The sequence below is a fragment of the Ictalurus furcatus genome, chromosome 6 (assembly GCF_023375685.1).
Source record: "Ictalurus furcatus strain D&B chromosome 6, Billie_1.0, whole genome shotgun sequence".
NCBI classification, from domain to species: Eukaryota; Metazoa; Chordata; class Actinopteri; order Siluriformes; family Ictaluridae; genus Ictalurus; species Ictalurus furcatus.
This window is the reverse complement of record NC_071260.1, coordinates 26436850-26457597: the sequence shown is the minus strand read 5'-3', so window position 1 is coordinate 26457597 and position 20748 is coordinate 26436850. Positions and strand designations below refer to the sequence as shown.

The 20748-nt window shown below is 37.6% G+C and overlaps 1 protein-coding gene across 1 annotated transcript in view; it reads right to left on the bottom strand.

Annotated features, from left to right (window-relative positions):
- slc4a3 (solute carrier family 4 member 3) overlaps positions 1 to 20748 on the bottom strand; it is a 78611-nt gene that overhangs the window by 3916 nt on the left and 53947 nt on the right. Inside the window, exons 9-23 of the mRNA XM_053627371.1 lie at positions 18154 to 18334; positions 16503 to 16638; positions 12546 to 12699; positions 11401 to 11503; positions 10751 to 10935; positions 9827 to 10049; positions 8967 to 9182; positions 8281 to 8429; positions 7714 to 7908; positions 6502 to 6702; positions 5065 to 5154; positions 4673 to 4839; positions 2952 to 3205; positions 2594 to 2763; positions 1951 to 2124 (exon numbers count right to left, since the gene is read on the bottom strand). Coding sequence (XP_053483346.1) covers positions 1951 to 2124; positions 2594 to 2763; positions 2952 to 3205; positions 4673 to 4839; positions 5065 to 5154; positions 6502 to 6702; positions 7714 to 7908; positions 8281 to 8429; positions 8967 to 9182; positions 9827 to 10049; positions 10751 to 10935; positions 11401 to 11503; positions 12546 to 12699; positions 16503 to 16638; positions 18154 to 18334 — 2598 coding nt within the window. The remainder of the gene's footprint in view (positions 1 to 1950; positions 2125 to 2593; positions 2764 to 2951; positions 3206 to 4672; positions 4840 to 5064; positions 5155 to 6501; positions 6703 to 7713; positions 7909 to 8280; positions 8430 to 8966; positions 9183 to 9826; positions 10050 to 10750; positions 10936 to 11400; positions 11504 to 12545; positions 12700 to 16502; positions 16639 to 18153; positions 18335 to 20748) is intronic.

The following is a 20748-nucleotide window of genomic DNA, read 5'->3' as shown; positions in this document are numbered from 1 at the left end:
TTAAAACAGATTCTTAAAAACATAATTGACATAATTGACCTTTCATCACAAAAACATACAGTGCCCTCCACTAATATTGCCACCCTTGGTAAATATGAGCAAAGAAGGCTGTGAAAAATTGTCTTTATTGTTTAACCCTTTGATTGTTTGTTCAAAAAATTCACAAAAATACTCTGCTCTCATGGATATCAAACAATTGCAAACACAACACAGGTTTATGAAAAAAAAAATTTGTTAAATATAGGTGTCCTACAATTATTAGCACCCCTATGAATTCATATTAGAAAAATATATTTGAAGTATATTCCCATTGATATTTTGCATTTCTTTTAGTACACCTGGGTGACTAGGAAGAGGACATTTTTCAACCATGACTGTTTCACATGGTTATAAATATGAGGTAACACATAGGCCCAATTCCTTTAGTCATTCATAACAATTGGTAAGACCAAGGAATATAGCTGTGATGTGCGGCAAAAGGTTGTTGAGCTTCACAAAATGGGAAGTGGCTATAAGAAAATAGCACACGCTTTGAAAATGCCCATTTCCTCCATCAGGGCAATAATTAAGAAGTTCCAGTCAACTGGAAATGTTATGAATCAACCTGGAATTGGACTTGCGTCTATATCGTCTCAACGCACTGTGAAGAGGACGATTCGAGTGGACAAAAAATCTCCAAGGATCACAGCTGGAGAATTGCAGAAGTTAGTTGAGTCTTGGTCAGAAAGTCTCCAAAACTACAATACGAAGTCACCTACATCACAAGTTGTTTGGAGGGGTTTCAAGAATAAAGCCTCTACTCTCATCCAAAAGCAAACTCAAGCATCTTCAATTTTCCAGACACTACTGGAACTTCAAATGGGATCGGGTTCTATGGTCAGATGAAACCAAAATAGAACTTTTTGGCAGTAAACACCAGAGGTGGTTTTGGTGCACACAGAGAGGTAGTCATATAGAAAAGTACCTCATGCCCATGGTTAAATATGGTGGGGGCACTTAAATGTTTTGGGGCTGTTTTTCTGCCAGAGGACCTGGACATTTTGTTAGGATACATGGCATCATGGACTCTATCAAATATCAACAGATATTAAAGGAAAACCTGACTGCCTCTGCCAGAAAGCTTAAAATGGGCTGTGGTTGGATCTTCCAGCAGGACAGTGATCCAAAACATACATCATAATCAACACAAAAATGGTTTACTGACCACAAAATCAAGGTCCTGCCATGGCCATCCCAGTCCCCTGACTTGAAACCCATAGAAAACCTGTGTGGTGAACTGAAGAAGAGAGCCCACCAGTGTGGACCTTGAAATTTGAAGGATCTGGAGAGATTCTGTATGGGGGAACAGTCTCAGATCCCTTGCCATGTATTCTCCAACCTCATCAGGCATTATAGGAGAAGACTCAGAGCCGTTATCTTGACAAAGGGAAGTAGCAGAAAGTATTGACTAAAAGGATGCCAATATTTGTTGCACACCTATATTCAGCAAATATTTTTTTTTTATAAACCTGTGATTTGTTTGCAATTGTTTGATATCTGTGAGAGTGGAGTATTTTTGTGATTTTTTAAAGCAAAATATCAAAAGGATAAACGATAAAGACAATTTTCACAGCATTCTTTACTCATATTTTACCAAGGGTGCCAGTATTAGTGGAGGGCACTGTACTTGATCCAGATTGGTTTTTTTTTTATTTTTTATTTTTTTTAGCAATGTCCCAGACTTTCTTTGTTTCTATGATTTAAAAAAATCAACAATTATACCATGAAAAAGTAAAACAAATGTTATATGCTGTTAGAGCAGAAAATAAGTGAAAGACACAGATGTAGGTCTTTTGGAGTCAATATATTACTTTAACAATACATTTTCCAAAGTGTTTCTGAAAATGCATATTTTTAAAAACTTCATAGACATGTACAAGAACTCTAAGCTGATATATGAGTGTGACTCACAGCTGCCAGCTCCCTCTCCTCAAAGATCCTAGTAAGGATGAGTCTGCGCAGTGGCACAGTCATGATGAGGATAAAGGGGAAAGCCAGGGATGCCACAGTGGACTTCACCACCCACAAGAGTGCAATACACAACAGCTGGATTATGGTGAACATGTTCATACGCCAGGTCTTCACCTAGGGACCCATGAGGAAAAGTGACAAGAGTTATATTTAACTGGAATTTTATTTCATTTAATTGGCACATTACCAGTAATTGTTAAGTGGTGGACAGTTTATCATGTTGATTACATTAGGCTTGCACTTCAATATTGAGGATTATTTTGAAGGGACAACAAAAAGAAAGTGAGGTTTGGGGCACCACCTAGTGGGTGCATCAAAAGGGTTTGAGGGGTACTGTCATTAAATTATAATATTTTCTCCAAGGAGATGAAGCTGAATCAACCATATGCAACTTATTCATTACATTTATTTAGTAATTCAGAGGACACTTTTATCCAACGCAATGTACAGTATATGCAGAATACAATTCAAACATAAAAGAGCCCCAAAACTAAATTTTCTTCAACTGACCAGAAACCAGGGCTGGATATTTTAAGAGAGCAGAGGAAATCAGAAAACTGCTTTCCCAGTCACGTCTCCTTACTTTAGTGACATAGTTGTGATCAGGGTGGTGTTTTGCAGGTGTGACCATGAGTGTGATGCGCTCATATAGCTGGATACCAGTCAGGGAGGTGATGCCCATGTACAGAAAAATACCAAAGAGCACAGCCAGAGGAATATGCCGCAGTACATCTGTCATCACAATGGACATGCCTGCAGGTTTCAGAAAGAGGTAAAGAAGTTTTAGAACAGGCAAGATTGAAATAGTGTAGCAAAATACAATGCCATAGTGCCAGATCTTCACCAAAATTCAGAACAATGAAAAAAAAAAAAGAATTTAAAATCCGATGCTTTTTTTTTTTTAAATGTATTGTTACTCATAAAACTCTAACTTCTCTTACCCACAAGTATGGCCACACACATTCCAGTCAGTCTCTGCTCTTTCACCTCCTGAATCATGGGCTTTTCTCCAGGAGCTGTAGCTTTGCTCATTACTGTCAGAGCATTGACATGAGTGACAGAGCGCACAGTGGCAGCTGTCAGCCACGGCAGGCCGAAGAGTGGGCAGATAGCGCCCAGAGTCACGATCAGCAGCAGATCTAAGTGGAAGCCTGAACCCTTCACCAAGTGACGTTCTTTCTTATTTACTATCAGCCTACAGAGAGAGAGAGGGAGAGAGAGAGATAATGAGACTATAAAGTTTTATATTGCTCTTAATGGCAATACCATAGTAAAATACTCTTTAGCTAATGTATTTTTTAAATAGTTCATATCATAAATTTTGACTTTGAATGCATACATTTATTTATGTGTAGGCTGTGATGATATACCTTAAGGATAACAATATCTAGCTAGAGAGAACCTATAGCCTATGTCAGAACAAAAACACTTAATGGCATGCTGTTAAGGGAAAACCATCAATAGTTCTTTATATTCTTATAACAGCATGTCCTGACATGTTTTTTTCCTCTTATACAATGCAATTTGTTATGGATTACATTAAAAAAAAATTATTAATGAATGATATCATACATTCTAACCGTTTACACTTATGTTTAATGTTGTGGAATGTATGTTAGTTTCTCTTCACTTATCACTTATGTTATAGCAGCTATAAACAGCTGTTCCCTCACCAACTTTTATCACAGTTAAGTTAATAAGACAGAAAAATATAGTTTTTCCTCTGTCCTGAAGACTGTCCCATGACAGAAAAACAAACAAACAAACAAAAAAATCAAAAAGACACAAATGCTTCCATAAATGCTAATTAACAACAATGAAATGATAAAACACCTTCTGACCAATCAGAATCTAGAATTCAAAGGAATATATTTATTTAAAATGTATAAAATAAGCCAATAGGAGCTCACTGTCAAATTTTAATTTTGAAACTTTTTAAAAATTTTTTTGTTAATATAATACAGATAAATAGCAATAGAATAACTCTTCAAGGGTATTTACGGAAAAACAGAAACATGTTTATTTAAAATAACATAAAACAGGCTACTTTCCTCTTACTAGCCTTATTGCTCAATTCCCCATTTCTGGTTAGACTTGAGACTTAGACTTTTTTTGCCTCAACATTTCACATTCATATTTATGAGTGACGCAATATATCTGTCCTCATTCAGAACAGACCTGTACTCCATCCGCATGTAGTATTCTTATGAACAACAACAACATAACATGGCATACTCATGGGACAATATATCATTATAGAAGTGAAAAAAAATGAACTGAGCACAAGCCTCCACTGCAGTGATCATTTGCTCTGGTTAACAGGCAGCTCTTTACAAATAGACTGAGAAGACAAAAAAAGTCCATAGTTTTTACAGTTTTACAGCTTTAGTCTCAAGACAGACATGTTTATGTAAATAAAAATAAAAATAAAAAATAACATAGAATCATGAAATAATGAAAATGAATGTTAGTGTTAAATGTGAATTTTTAATTTAAAGTCCACATCACATCCCAGTAAAAATAATTGGCTTGAATGCTTTGTTGAACTTGCTACTTGGATTGGACTAGAGATGATTACTATGGCTGGACAACCTACTGTAAATCCATAGTGTTAATAAAGGATTTTCATTCAGTTCATTTCATTCAGTAAAGCCAAACTCACGTTGTGATCTGCGTCTCCATAAAGATGAGGATGAAGACGAGAAGGGCAGGCACCACGGAGGCTCCCATCATCCACGTGGGGAAGGCCTGTTTGTCTCCAAGTGGGCTGATGAACCAGTCTCGTTTGTCAGGAGATGTGACCGAGAAACCAGAGGGCACGTTCAGTTTCTGCAACCACAAAAACACTGTTGCTCAGATCCCAGGCCTTGCTGGTCACTGAGCCATGCCAAGCATTTAACCGCATTCTAATATGCACTCTGAAAGAAACCTGGCTTCAATTATAGGCAAGTATTTAATAAAGCATATAAGTAAGCAGAGGAGATCAGAATACACACTGTTTCTTGTTGGAGATGACATGGCAGAGTGAAACAGTGTAGATTTTATCATCTTTACCTGTGTGTAAGTGTCAGGGATGAGGAGGTCCACTATTACAGATAGTAGAATGGAGATGGGTATGCCAAAATCACCAATAATTCTCCTGACCTTTAAACAATGACATAGAGGAACAATATGATGGGGGGGGGGAGAAGTATTACAAAGTAAATTCCATTTCTCTTGTGTGCTTTCTTCATTAAGATGAATTGTTTTGTAATTGCATTATTTTACATCAGGTGTGGACAAATCAGTTGCCTGGGTGCACAGGACAGGCAGGTTTAAGATTCAGGATATTTGTTTTTTATTCTTAGTTACCCAATGGACATGTCAGTTCAACAATCAGAAAAATAGATCAGATCTACTCCTCATTTAGTTTTTATTTGGCATGTAGCTAGGTTTAAACATAATGAGATTCACAGAGATATCACTGACCCTGAGGCTGTAACTATAGCATTCTGAATCTAACTGCCTGCTGCACTACTATCAGCTAAAGCACTTTCTTGCTGACGACATGTTTTTTAGCATGCACAGATCGCAAATCAGTAACTTGCAGATATATGGAAACTAAAAATTTCCAGCACAAAGCTGTCATATAACTCTCATAAGTAATGGTCACCTCAAAGTTAAACATATTGAGAGAAAAAAGATGTTAGAGAGACTTTAGCTTTTATATTAGTTTTTATGTGTGATGTGAGAACAGAAATTCCATAGCCATAATGTTGGCTAACTACGTGTTGACTTTGTTGTTGTGGTTGTTTGTGTTGTTGAGGGCGCAAACAAGATATGCTACATTAAAATCTTTTTAGAACAGGATAATAATCCTATACTTGTTTGTTTTGCTTAGACTGTAATAATACACTTAACTAGCTAATTAGTTATTATACTATATTATTATTATTATTATTATTATTATTATTATTATATAAGTTATTATATAACTAGCTAATATGGTATTATATTATGCTAGTTATCACTTCTTAGCCTAGTTTCCAGGCAACCTAAACAATACACTGGACAACACACTGGTGCATTTATTTGCCTTGTGGTTTAGCTAATAAATGTATGTTTTGTCGACATCTGTACACTTAAAAGACAACATACCCTGCCTCCAGGACCATGGTGTAACACTATATATCAGTGGTCACCAACCCTCTTTCATGAGATCTACATTCCTGCAGGCTTAATCACCAACTAAAATCTAACACACTTGTATCAGTTGATCTATAACTTCCTAAGTTCTTAATGATTAGATGGTCAAGTGGGCATGTTTATGGTTGGAGCTCAAGTCTTCAGGAAGGTAGATCTCTGGTGACCACTGCTATATAGTAAAACAAGGGGAGTACATTTCAATAAAATGACAATTTATCACAAGCCCAATAAATACAAAGGACATTATAAGTACAACATGTACAGAATAGAGCAGGAGCAACATAAGTGTATGTGTGAATCATTTACCTTGCCACCAAGGAAGCGACTGTTGCGGAACTTTCGAAGGAAGAAGGCCACAAAGAAGGTTCCCACCATAAGCACAAGTGAGAGTAGGGCAGTGTTGGGCTGGTTTAAAAGTGGACCCTGATGTTCTAATTCTGGTTGTCCAAGCACAGGAGAGCCTGGAGAGACTGGGTAGGTCTTCATCAATGGGTGTTCATGGAATACCTACAACCAAAACCATTGCTGTCATCATCAAATACCTTGAATGAAGATTATTACTGGACTTTGTGTATTGGTTGACTAAGAAAAATCCATTAACAGTGCATTCATGTCACACAACTTTAATCATGGCTCTGACGTAACCATGTATGTCAGTTCAAAAAAAAATGTCAATGGTTTATACAGTTAAACTGCTGCTGTAATCATAAAGCTTGGGCTGTACTTATCCAAGTACTCTTATTCACAGTATCATCATACTGAACATCTTTTCAACACACTTATTACAGTTTGTCTTTACTCTACTAAACCTGTATACTGTAATGATTTATAATCTCACTATCTGATGTCATGAAGAGGATGGGTCCTTTTGAGTCTGGTGCCTCTCAAGGTTTCTTCCTCATGTCAACTCAAGGACAGATTTTTCTTGCCACTGTTGCCACTTATTAGGGATCTAGATCCATATCTATTGCTTTATGATAATGTCTATAACTAAAAGCACTAAACAAATGAAATTAAATGAATAAATTAGATAGGATTCATCAAACTGTCAAACACTCCCCATTGTTTTTAGTATTGGCCAAGTATCATAGTATAATTTAGCTTTCTAAGTGTAATCTATTAAGAGGTTATGTGTGTTTCCATAGAAATAAAGCAGATAAAAATTTCATAGCAGATAAGCAGATAGAAATTTCAGATTAGAGCCTACAAACTATTACTTATACCTTTCAGGTATAGTCACAAACGCTTGTTATTGGGGTTATATAGTCAAGAGTAAGTGAATTTTAACTTATTTGTTGTACACAACTGAAACTTTGGTATCACAGAGGTACATTTAAATCATGTATAGCTTGAGAAAGAAACCTGCACTTGCAAAGTTCCATTTTGAGACAGTGTTTTAAATAGTGTGATTCCCAATTTAGACTGCATTGTGGTATAATACACTTGGGTTTCATGGTATAAGAATGTACATTTAACAATTTTGTTTAGTTGTTGTGATTGTGTGCACTGGATTCTCACCTTGAAGAGTTTGGAGAAGGTCTCATAAATAAAGATGAGGGAAATAAGGAAGGCAAAGATCTCCTGAGTGAAGGGTGAGATGTAGCGCACAAGGAAGCTGCCCTCTGCCGCTACGATCACCAGCACAATGAAAATGAGCCAGAAGCCGATCCACACTCGAGCTGTGAGGTACTCAATGCCCTGTGCCTCACAGAACTAATCCACAAGAGCAGAAACATTAATACTTAAGAGACTTATATAGTGCAAGCGAAAATTGAATGGAAAAAGAACTTAGAATGTTTAGGTTGAACTACCCTATCATTGATTATTTAAATAAACTCAAGTGTGCAGAGTGCTTTAGTTATGGATAACAAATGCTGGGGCCTTACTTTAATTCCTGGATAATCTCCAGTGAGTGAGTCAATGTCATATCAACCTAAAGTCTAAAAGATTACTGTAAGACCAACAAATTCTGTATGAAGTAATATAATGAGCTATGAAACTTTCACCACTCAGTAAATCCTTCATATTGAGCACTAACAAAACTGTTGGTAGGCTCTGTGACTATGTGGTCTAGAGGGAGTTTACCTTGTAGAAGGCCTCTTCAAACACCAGAAGAGGCCCTGAGAAGCCAATAATGAGCAGTGGCTGTCCTGCCAGCAGGGAAAACAGCACCCCGACTGCTGATGTTGAGATAATGAGCTCAGACACTCCCATCATACCTTGAGTCTTCTCCCCTAAATAAACCAGAACATTGGTGTCTAAGCACATAATATTGCAACAGATCCAAATCAAACTTACTTGTGATTGCATATATAAACCTAAGTCTTATGATGACAATATGCAAAACTATACACAGACAGTAATGAGAGCTCAGGATCAAACCTGAGCCTTAATTCATTTTCTGCAACTGCTTTATTTGGCCAGGGTTGCAGTGGATCCAAAGCCTGTCCCAGGAACATTGGGCGTGATGTGAGAATACACCCGAGATGGGACACCAGTCCATTGCTAGGCACCATACTCTCATACAGCCACAATTATGGACAATTTAGCATAACCAATCCACCTACCAACATGTTATTGAGAGATGGGATGAAACTGCAGAGCCCAGAGGCATGCAAATTAGTATTTATTGGTATTTAAATTTTGTTTATTTTGATCCATTTCATATTGGTTGTTTATTTTACCTTTTTACTCCTGATTAATATGTTAAGTATGTAAGTAGTGTTAATGAAAGAAAACAAAAACTATTACCTAATAAACATTTCAATTACCTAGCAGTCCTCCAAAAGTGATGGTTGGTGAGAGGGCAGCAAAGTAGATGAAAATGACAGCGGCAATGCACTGCGTATCCACAGCATCCTTCAGATCGCTTATGTAGTGTGGGTAGCGGCGGCGAATATCATGGATCAGTCCTCCAAATGGGATCCCAGAGCGTTTAAGCGGGTCCACCTCCAGTTCCTCATCCTCCTGCTCATCTTGGTTGAGATCTGACACAGAGCAGAGGATACATTTAGACCTTATCAGATTAGTACTTATTTCATCTGTCATGTGATTTGGTGAAACTGATGTCCTGATAAAACAAAGGTTCTCATGTGATCATTTTTACAGCTGTGTTAGCTAAATTGTTTAAAATATTGAGTTTACCTTATCACCAGAAGAATTTATGTCTGAAAAATGTCCACAAAATTTATGATGCCATCCAAATTTTAAGTGATTTTTTTTTTTAAATGTCAGCAGAAGAAAATCAACTATTCAAAGAAATTTCTAATAGGACTGAAGAAGACTACATAATTCAACAAACTTTATCTGAAGTCAGTCATGAGTTATGTCCAGAACCACACATTAGCATCCCAAAAAATATCAGAATACTACTCCAAATTTACCATAGGTGTATTCAATATGCTATTTTACAGTATCTTAAAAGTCTATTTGAAACAACACTTTTCATAGCTCCTCTTTAATGACAACCTTTTCCACCAAAGGTAAGCATTATCTTGTGAGATTTACATTCACAGAAACTCCACGCAGTCCAGGGACCATAAGTCTGTGAGGCGACAACACTACCCATTGCACCACCATGCTACATTCAAACTTTATACATTTGTGGACAGAAACCACTATAGAGACTCACATTTGGTCTCCTGGTTAGGTCCTGCCACTCCGCTCATGCACTTTTTATTCTCTCTTTCCTTGCGCTTGCGTAGCATCTGCTTCTGGAAGGAGGCCACCGTCTTCAGCAGGTCCTTGCCCTCTACATCTGAGGGCGGAATCACAATGCTGCAGTCCAGGAACTCATTAATGCCATTCAGCAGATCCTGACGGTCATCAGCAAAGTAGGCCACTTCATGGAAGTTCTGAGAAAAGTCAAGTGGAGTACTAAATATTACTATAACTGTAGGATTTTATAATGCAGATTCATCATTTTATCCCAGATATATGTATTCATATATGGGCTGTACTCAGAGTTAGCAACTTAAGCTGGAGACGAAAGTTCAAAAGTTTGAACATCAATATTTATGTGAGCAATGTTACTCGTCTTCAGATCTGGGTTGCACAGTGTGATGTTGCAGTTACAAAGAACTGTCAGACAGTGCCACTGGATTAATACTGCTCTGTGCATTAGCTGATACAACACAAGTATTCCAATGTCAGAATCACATAAAATTGAGGTAAGCTTCTGTAAGTGCAGGGAAGACAAAAAACTATGAGTTTATGGTACTCCAGGACTAGAACTGCATTTGTCATTTATTGCAGTGATTCCAAATCCTGATCCTGGAGTGCCATACCATAGATAGTATATGCTGAGTGTTAAGAACCTATAATGTCCATTAAAACAACTTGTGAGAAACTTGACTTGATCTGTCTTGAAAGTGTTATCACTCTATACATGTCCTCCAATTATGCCTATTTATTTTAGACCCCAGATTTTTTTTTATTTGCAGTTACTCAAATAGACAGTGTATAAACAATGCAGATATTAACTTTAAAAAAGCCAAAGTGTTGTGCAAATCCAAATAGTAAACAGAGTAACTGGAATATGTATGTGAATACTAACTTTATCAGACATAAGTGTTGAGAAAGAACGTCCAATCTCATGGTAGTCCATGTTATTCTGAGATGGACCTAGAAGCACAAAAATAAAGCGCACAGGAACTGGAACCTCCAGAACTGATTCCAACAGGACTGCTTCATTCAGGCGCACAAATGCCATAGCAGGCTGCTCCAGAAACTCGACACAGCCTAAACACACACACACACAAACAGATACACATGCAGATTTGTCTTACTATACTTATACTTCCGTTGACATAATTATTAATGCAGCTGATTAATGCTATGCCTACAACTGGACCTAACCCTAATCTTAGGAACCTCTTTGGCCCCTTAATTATTTTTTTAATATACCCCCCGTCAGTCCCACCAAATAGTCCCCACAATGTTGTTGGGACATACAAAAGCATACAAAAGCAAAACACCCACAACACCTCCCCACCCACCCCCACACCCCCTCCCCTGTGAATATGAGCATAACAGTTTTATTATTTTCATAACCAAAATCAGACGTGACAATATAGAATAGGATAATCCAGCAAGGTCACTCAGTAAAGTGTTATTGGCAATCTGTGATGTGATGACTTAACATAATCTTTGGCTTTGAAAATGTAACAAAAGAGAAAAAAAACCCTTAAGCAATCATTTGCTTACCCACTAAAACCACTGTGGCCTCAGCATCCTTGGGGATCTTTGCCAGCAGTTTCATAGATCTGGCTGCAGCATGTGCCTCTGCAGGAACGGGCGGCAGGTTTTTCTTGCATTAACAGGAGAAAATAGTTAGCAATGTTAATGTTAAACACTGGCTGTGGTTAAAGTGTCTTGGCAGGCAGTGCACATGAACATCACACTATGGCTAAATTAAAGATTACAGTTCCACATGTAAGTGTGCATATATGTTCATTACTGCTCTTTAGATTTTAATGAACCATTTTGCCTGTCTTTAATCAAGAGGCATAAATGTATAGGACTAAGATACAAACTTGCCAAATGGACAGTCATTTTAAAATAATTTAACATCATGACTTTTATATATATATATATATATATATATATATATATGTTTTTATGACCTGAATGTGCCAACATTTTCAGCCATGGGGAACATTAAAAGTTTCACAGCTATTGTGTCAGGAGGCTTTAACAAGAAGCACCTGTGTACCTCCGTCATGCACATGTGCTATTGTAAACGCAGTCATTACAGGTCTTTCTAAAGGTGCAAACACACCATCACAGAGTCACAGCACATTGCACAATCCACCACTGCATGAGTGTATAAATGGATCTTCAAGCTTCTTCTCTGAAATAAAGCTACCTTTATATTAGTGCCACAGAAAAATTACACAATGTGTCATCCAGGTAATAAAAGGTTAAGATCAGTGCTTAAAACAGAGATGTCTGAGCCTCCCCTGCAGCACATGCATGTCGTATCATGCAAGCAAGTAAGACTCATGAAAAAATAACTTATCCTGTTGCCAAAATAATATATATAAATAAATTAATTAAATGCAATCTTCATTCATTTTGCTGAGATATGGATTTGGTAAGACAGCTTTTAGTTATAGTGCCTCATATTCATGGATTTATACAAACATCTAAAAAAAAAATTTATAAGGGATTTTTTAGTAGTTTGTTTTGCAGTGCCGTTATAAGAGTTATTTTTATGTCATATGTCTGAATGTTGCTTGTGGTAACTATTGTGCTGTTTTCCTAGACAGAACTCTTTTGTAAAACATATTCACCCCCCCCCCCCCCCCCCCCAAGTGACTTCATTGGTTAAATTAAAAATAAATAAAAACCTCTTTGTCATGCTCTGGTGATTTTGTGTCATGATCCTGGGCCACTAGTGGCAGGCTTGTGTCATGAACATGGTTGTGGTTACGGCGCAAGCTGCCCAGGCTGGTGATTGAATGGTTTCGGTGAAAACGGCCCTCCTTCTCATCATTCGGGTGACTGAAAAAAGGAAGGTCATGCCAAATAGAAAGTTATGATTTTTGCAATTCTCTCATCTCTCTCAACCATAATGTATTATTCTTTGTTTAATTCAAGAGCATGTGTTCTGCCCCGCAAGACAAAAGAACACAATATGCCTGTGCTCATGTTGATCTTGGTTTGCGTGTATTTATGATGGTTCCAGATTCGGGTTCAATATTTGCAAACCAAACACAGAACCCCCCCCCACCCCCACCCCCCATTACATGATATCAAAATCCAAATTGCAAACCAAACCACATTTTCCATTCAAGCAGAGGAAATCATGCCAAAGAAATCAGTAAGAATTGCAAAAGCTACAAACAGGCCACATGTGGGCCTGATAGCATCAGGGGCTATTTAAACAGAAAATATGAGTCTTTAGTCTACAGTGACATACTATAAACATGTGCACAAAGGCATGTGAAGCATTATTATTTTTGAAAAACAATCATTCTTTCTTGTGTGCCACATTGTCTGCATGCTCTGAATTCAACTGAGGAATCAGCTTTTCCACTCACAGGATGCCGGTATTGGTGATGGAGATGGTGCTGTTAATGTAAACCAATAATTTATTAATAACTATTCCACATTTTATCTGGATTGCATAATCAGATTAGATGCATAAAATATTAATTATGGCGGGTTTTACAAATTGTAATTCTGTCTTTGAGAATATATTTTATCATTCATGGTCAAATCATTCACTGTTTCTATGCAACATAAAAAAAAAAAAATGTAGACAATATAACAGATACAGAGCAGCACAGTGGCGCAGCGGGTGGGTTTCCTCCAGTTTCTCCAATTTCCTCCAACCTCCCAAATACATGCCAGTAGGTGTATTGTAAGTCTAAATTCCCCCTAGTGTGAATGAGTCTGTGAATCTGTGTTTTGTGCCCTGCAATAGACTGTCATATTATTGACTCACACGGTGTTTCTGGGATATGTTCTAGATCCACCATGACCCTGTCCAGGATAAATAGGTTACTGAAGATGAAAGAATGAATGAATGAATGAATGACAGATACATGTTTTTCAGTCATGTTTAAGTCATTTTTTCAGTGTGCGTAGCTGCTCATAGGACATTTTGTTAACATTAGCAATAATAATGTAACTCCTACTTAAAATGATGCAAGCACCAATAAAACAGTCCTTGCTTCCAGTTCAAAGTTACAAAATTTACTCCAGCTGTTTTCAACAATAGCCTTCAAAAATCCCTCTCAATATTGTTGTTTTATTTATGGGTAGTCATAAAAGTAGCTTGAGTTGCTTGAGTTGTTGTCATGGCGATACTAATTCTGCCATTAAATCCCTGACATCACCAGTTTTTGGTTCCAAAACAGCAGCATTTTGGTGCTGAAACCAAATCCGGTTTGAGAATCTTAATCTTTTTTGATTTAAAATGGTGAGTGTGTACAAGAATAGACATCTGGCACCTTGTCTGTGGAAAAGGGCTAGCAGAGTTTTACCACCTCATACACATATGCTGTCAACACAATGCCAGCCAGTGACATCAGTGCTCATTAGGTCCAAGCTTAGCTGGTCGTCTAAATGCCACAGGTGTCCTAAAGTATGAGTAAGCTGCATTGTACTACACTTTCACCAATGGTTAGTTAGAAGTAGGATGAAGAGGGCTACAATTATTAACAATTCATTAAGCCTCATAAAGGATTATATTAAGCCTTATCTTTATCAAGGCTTATCATTATTCATTAAGCCTCATCAATCAAAATATTTTTGTGTGAGCACAAGTGTATCTGCCCAGGATCTATGTTTGTGTGTACTTGTGTTTTATTACTGGGCAATATATCTACTCCAGTAAATGGCTACAGGTGCTCCATCTGGCTCTGGACCACCTAGGGAGTTAAAGATATATTTGGATCAGACCTGTAAATGAGTGTAATGTCTGGGAAAAATAAAGCACCCACAGCAAAATGAAACCAGAGCCATGTCTGTGAGATTTTCTGCATGAAATGGGGATAGAATGCAAGATCATAACAGATATCAATAGCATAGATATCTTGGACTAATAGATAATAAAACCCCATACAGATATCTAAAGCAGACTGTGAGAAAATAAGAGACCTCTGAAACACTTACAACTAGAACATAAATATCTGGGATATAATATATGTCTATAATGTAGATTACTAGAAGGCATCAACAGACATCTACAGTTGCAATCAAAATTATTCAACCCCCATTGCAAATCAGGTTTATTGTCAAAATGTACAGACTTTCAGCTGTTTGCAACGAACAGATCAAACAAAAGTAATTGAAATATTTCAACACAACGAATTCTTCAAGTGGTTTCCCCAAATTCAACTGAAAATGCAACTTATAATGACTTCTCCAGTTTCAAAATTATTCAACCCCCTGAATAGAATCCCTCACAACAGCACAAACATGCAAATGTGTTGTCTCAAGCACACGTGATGCAACTAATCAAGGGCTTCATTAGTTGCACCAGGTGTGCTTGAGCTGGAACACATGAAGTACCTGAACTGGCTAAGGGCAGAAAATTCATGAAATACCTGGACAGGGTAGAAAAAGGAAGCTATCCAGATTTCTGAGAAGACAGGTTGAGAAAAACCCTTGACTGACTGCAAAAGACCTGCAGCAAGACTTGGTGGCAACAGGCACTGAGGTTTCAGTGAGCACAGTATGGTGCGTACTAAACGCAGAAGGTTTCCATGCCAGAACTCCAGTATACCTGCAATGTCTTTAGCATGGCCCCTTGCATCACTGTAGGTTCTGGTGGTCTGATCACTGTTACAGTGCCCTAAATCTTTATCTCTGGAGTTGCTCAACTTAGAAAAATAACAGATATCTAGTACATCTATCTAGAACACAATAAAAATCTGCAAAATAAAATTCCAAAATATAACTATAACAGATGTCTAGAATATACAGTAGATCACTAGACCATAAAGCATTAAAACATAGACTGCTAGAACATAGAACATTTTATTGACAGCTGCTGGAATGTGAGTTGTACCTCAACAAATATTACAAAAAGTAAAGGTTTGCAGTTTTATGAGACTTAAGAAGAGAGTCTGCTAGTGTGCATAATCATAAACCCCAGGGTTCCACTGACAAAGCATACGGTCACAATATTAATGAAAAATTGCAAAAGCAATGTGTCATCATATGGCTCTTTCAGACATTTTAACCAAAACAATCTTCCATTAAGCTCATATGTGTGCTATTTTCTAGTGTTTAGGAAAAAGAGGTCACTCTCTAAAAGGTTCAATGCTTCATCTGCAAAACATTAATTCTCTGTGGGTGAGACCATGCAATATTCATCATATTAGTCCTCAAGCAGGGTGCTGGCTGCTCAGACCTCTCTGAATGGTCCTGATGCATGACTGAACCTAACACACAGTAAACTCAGCACGAAACCTAGCATGCACGCAAACTACATATCACAAAATCTAACCTCACAGCATAGTTTTTGTGCTGCTTTTATAAGGATAAATTCCACAGAGGAAAGGATACATAACATTACAAAATATATATTGAATATTTTAATAGAATTACGTCTAGATTTGGCAGTAAAATTATATTAATATTACTAACTATATTAAATCAACAATTTAGCAGTATAATTTATTAATTAGCAAGAATTGTCATTATCTCGAGCTTGAAAAGGTTGTATAATCACATTCAAACTATCATGAAGCCAATACGGGCAGCGAGTTGGGCAAATGGCACAGAGTGTGAGGTCTACAGCAGAGCTGGTCGATAACATCCCTGTTTGCAATATTGACGTGTGATTCTCTGACCTGTGTTTCAGCAGTAATGCACGCAGCACATTGGCGCGGTCCTCAGCTCTGATCTGGTCTGAGATAATCATGGTTTCCACCAGGAGGTGCGCAATTCCAGGAAGCGTAGTCTGGTCTAGGTCTAACATTATGGCACCTGAATAAGGGAAAGATCAACTGTGTTACTGTCATAATGATATCCAAGATATGCACACTGGAAATGTCCCAATATGCTTGTGCAATCACACCGTTCCGACATTAGTAGGAACCTCCAATCAAAGCAGAAATTAGAAAAAGGACAGACAACAGAACTGTAATTTTAGTGTTTTGTGATTTTAAAGAAAGGATTATAACTTTTCTGTTACTATGTTTGGCATTTAGAAGAAACACAAAATGAACCCAGTAGAGCATTATGAATATCATGTAATGGATATAGAGACAGATGCAAGTGCAGTTTCAACTGTTTCTTAAAGAGAGGCAGGCAGATAAATCCAAATCGATGGGCAAAGAACGTAGTCAAATAACAGGCAAAAGGTCAGGCAATCAGCAAACAGGGTAGACAGGGCAAAGGCACAACACGAAAACTGAGAAACTGGGAACAAGATCAAAGAACCGGAAAGGAGAACCCAGAACAAAGGCTTGGTAATGCACTGGCAGCAAAACACAGAAACACGATACCTCGCCCAGAACAAAGACACATGAGGGGTTTAAATAATTAACGTAATCAAAGGTGGAAACATGAACAGCTATGACATTAAGAAAAAAATAACCAATAACAAAACGGGGTGGAGACAGGACAGAAACCAAAGCGCAAGTCTCAAAAGTAAACAAAGTCACTGACAACCCAGAAGCGCGCTCTGTCACTCTACGGGCTGTTGAGCACGCTGCTCGCTCCGGCGCTCAGTGCGAGGGGAAATCCATGACGATGAACTTTTGAAATTGTGAATACACGTGCCAATCTGCTTTAAGTGTACGTGTAATAGTTTTCCCCAACATCATTCGTATTATGTCATGGAGACCTATTGATATACTGCCTTGCTCAACTGTAACAGTCTCATTGTTGTGCTATTGATAAGATATTCGATTTTAAACCTCCCATCTAATATCACATACATATATGGCCAAAAATATGTGCACTCTTAACCATCACAATCATATGTCCCTCTTTGCTGCTATACTCTTTTGGGAAGGCTTATGCTATATTTTGGAATGTGGCTGTGGGGATTTGTGCTCATTTGTGCTCACTCAGTAAGAACATTATTGAAGTCGGGTAGTGATCTTGGGCGAGGAGGCCTGGTGCTCAGTGGGGTTGAGGTCAGGGCTCTCTTCCAGCCACTCAAATTCTTCCACACCAACCGTTGCAAACCATGTCTTTATGGACCTTGTTTTGTCTACAGGGGCTTTGCTTTGCTGGAACATTTGGGCCCCTTAGTTCCAGTGAAGGGAAATCTTAAAGCTACAGCACATAGACATTTGTGGCAACAGTTTGGGAAAAGCCCACACATGGGTGTGATGGTCAGGTGTCCACATACGTTTGGTCATACAGTGTACTACAATAGCACAAACATGTCCGCCAGTGATACCTTTCAATCACTTTTTGCATGATAGTGTATAAAAGTACACTGTACTGTACTGTGCAAAAAAGTATCATAGACCTAGGATGTACACATACCATGTGTGATGGTCCTGCGGAGCTCAAGCAGGCTCCGGAAGGACAGTGAGGCCACATGAGGTTTGCCCCAGCGGTCCGTATCTTCCTCAACATCCTCCTCAAACTTGATCCAGCGAGCCGTCTCTTTCCAGTGCATCTCCTGGTTCTTGTCTACAATCAGCTCATTCAGCTCTACAAAGACCTAAAGATGCCAGAGCAACTTCATAAATGACTTTCACAGATCATAACCACCAACCAATTCTGCCTATTGCTGTCCAGATTTCTTATAAATCCATATGTACTGTATGTATTTTAACATGTGCTCTAAAATTTCTCCCTGCTCATGCACAGAACCTAATTTGATACTCTAGACCCACAGAGCACTCTTTAGTGAAATGCAGACTGTTTGACCCCCAAATATTACAGAGAGGAGCCAGCTTCCTCTGGTTGAGCAGCTTGCCACAGTTTGATGGGAAGTGTTGATAAATGAACATTGTGGCAGGCTATAGGGTTAAATGAGGTTTAGCTTGTGACTAAGGGCAAAGTTTGAGTAATTAATCCATTTGTCAGATCTGAGTGAGTCAGAGACACCACTTATGGAGAGTACAAATTGTGCTAGTGGGACAAGATGAACAGGGCCAGGCAAAACCCAGGGAACAGTGGTCTGGGAGTTATAGTCTCTATTAACACAACAAAGTACAAATATTGATTTTTCTCTGCTTTGAATAAACAAGTGAAGATAAAGAGGTAAAATCTCCATAGGGAGATAGGGAGACTAATTACACAGTAATTAGTGTATTATAGACATATTTATTAATGAGTGCTGGAATCCTTTCCTTCTGTCAGGGATCACACATTTCACAATAAAATAATAATAATAATAATAAACTTTATTTTATAAAGCGCCTTTAAAGCAGCTTCTCAAAGCGCTGTACATAAAATCACAGTCCACAGAAAATAAAACAAATAAAAGTTAATAAGAACAAAAACAACAACATTAATAATAAAAATAATTATAAAACAATTTAAAAAGACATCAGCAGTCAAATGCAAGTTTTAAAAAGTGTGTCTTGAGAAGAGCTTTAAAAATGCCAAAAGTCTGGGCTTCCCTGAGTTCAGGAGGAAGAGAGTTCCAAAGTGAAGGAGCATAGACAGAAAAAGCCCTGTCACTCAGAGATTTTAGGTGTGTTTGTGGAACAGTTAACAGATTAGATAAAAGAATATAAACAGATAAAAGAAGCCATTGAATAGTTTTCTTAATTAGTTAGTTTCATGCTATGCTAAAGATGTTAGTGATTTATGTAATATAAACAGACAAGTATGGTTGAGGCAGATGTGGATGAGTTTAGACCCATAAGGGTCAAATGGCCAAAAAGGGTCCAATTGTAAGCAGCCATATACGGTTTAGATGTTGCACAAAGAAGGTTTGAAATCTTGGCCAAAAATGTCCCAAATTATGCAACTAACCATATATAATGCTTTTCAATTTTGCTAACTGCATTTCAATTTTGGCTCACAAAACAAGTCCTTGTCCATATCATGCTTGTCTCATTATGGTGTAGTTGTGGCTGTGTATTGGCAGCCTCATTTGAATGAGATGAGTTCAGATGAAATGGGGCACCATTTTTTATTACACACTGAAGTACTAGTTACACAACACAGCACCCAAGTACATCAAGATGTGAAGTTAGACGAGCATGTCATCAGACTTCTCTGCAAACAAAGAACTGTGTATAGAGAGATCCATTCAAAGTCTTACTATATTTCATAAAAATAACACGTTATCTTAATGTTAATGGGTTGAATTATGTCTTATGAAATGAATAAAACACAATGGGGCAGTGTGATGCTGTCCAACATGAAGCTTTGCCCTGAAGTTGATTATTTGCCAGTAACAGTATATCCTAAAGTGTTGTTTTCCTCTTATACTGCAGTAATTTGCCAACACTGGCCATTTTAATTTACTAATGAATGACACAAAATTATTTTTAACATTTATATGTTGAACATTTAATGTTACATTTAATGTTGTGGAACGTCCATAAGTCAATTTAGTTCAAAGCTGAAACAAAGCTTATTTTGACTTCCCCCACAGAGTCTTATTCCTTTCAGTTCTTGGCTATGGACATATAATTTACATGCTTGCTGTCATCTCTGTCCTTCTAGCTCTTAATGCTGTTTATCATTCAGCTCTCATGTTTATAACCCGTGGTAAATATATCATCACAGTGTGTTACACAGAAAGTGAGATGGCCCTCTCAGTGGAAAAAAAACAGCACCCCTGATCAGTGTTTATTTATAAAGCAGTTCCTTATAAACTGCTTTCATATCATGTATCCTCACATATAATCTATTATACTGTACAATGCAGTTGTTTGGACCAAAGGTTCATTCTGACTAGGGTAAGTTTGTCCTTAGAGACATTGCTCCATATTACTGGAATAAACATCAGAGAACTTTAAAACAGGATGTTATTATTACAAGGAAGCATTATAAATATTTACTAATAAAAAGTAGGCTGTTGCTATTATCATATTTGATGTCTTTCATGGAACTCTGTATTTAAATATAAAACCGTCTGCTTGTGAGATTGAAGTAAATTTGTGAAATTATTTC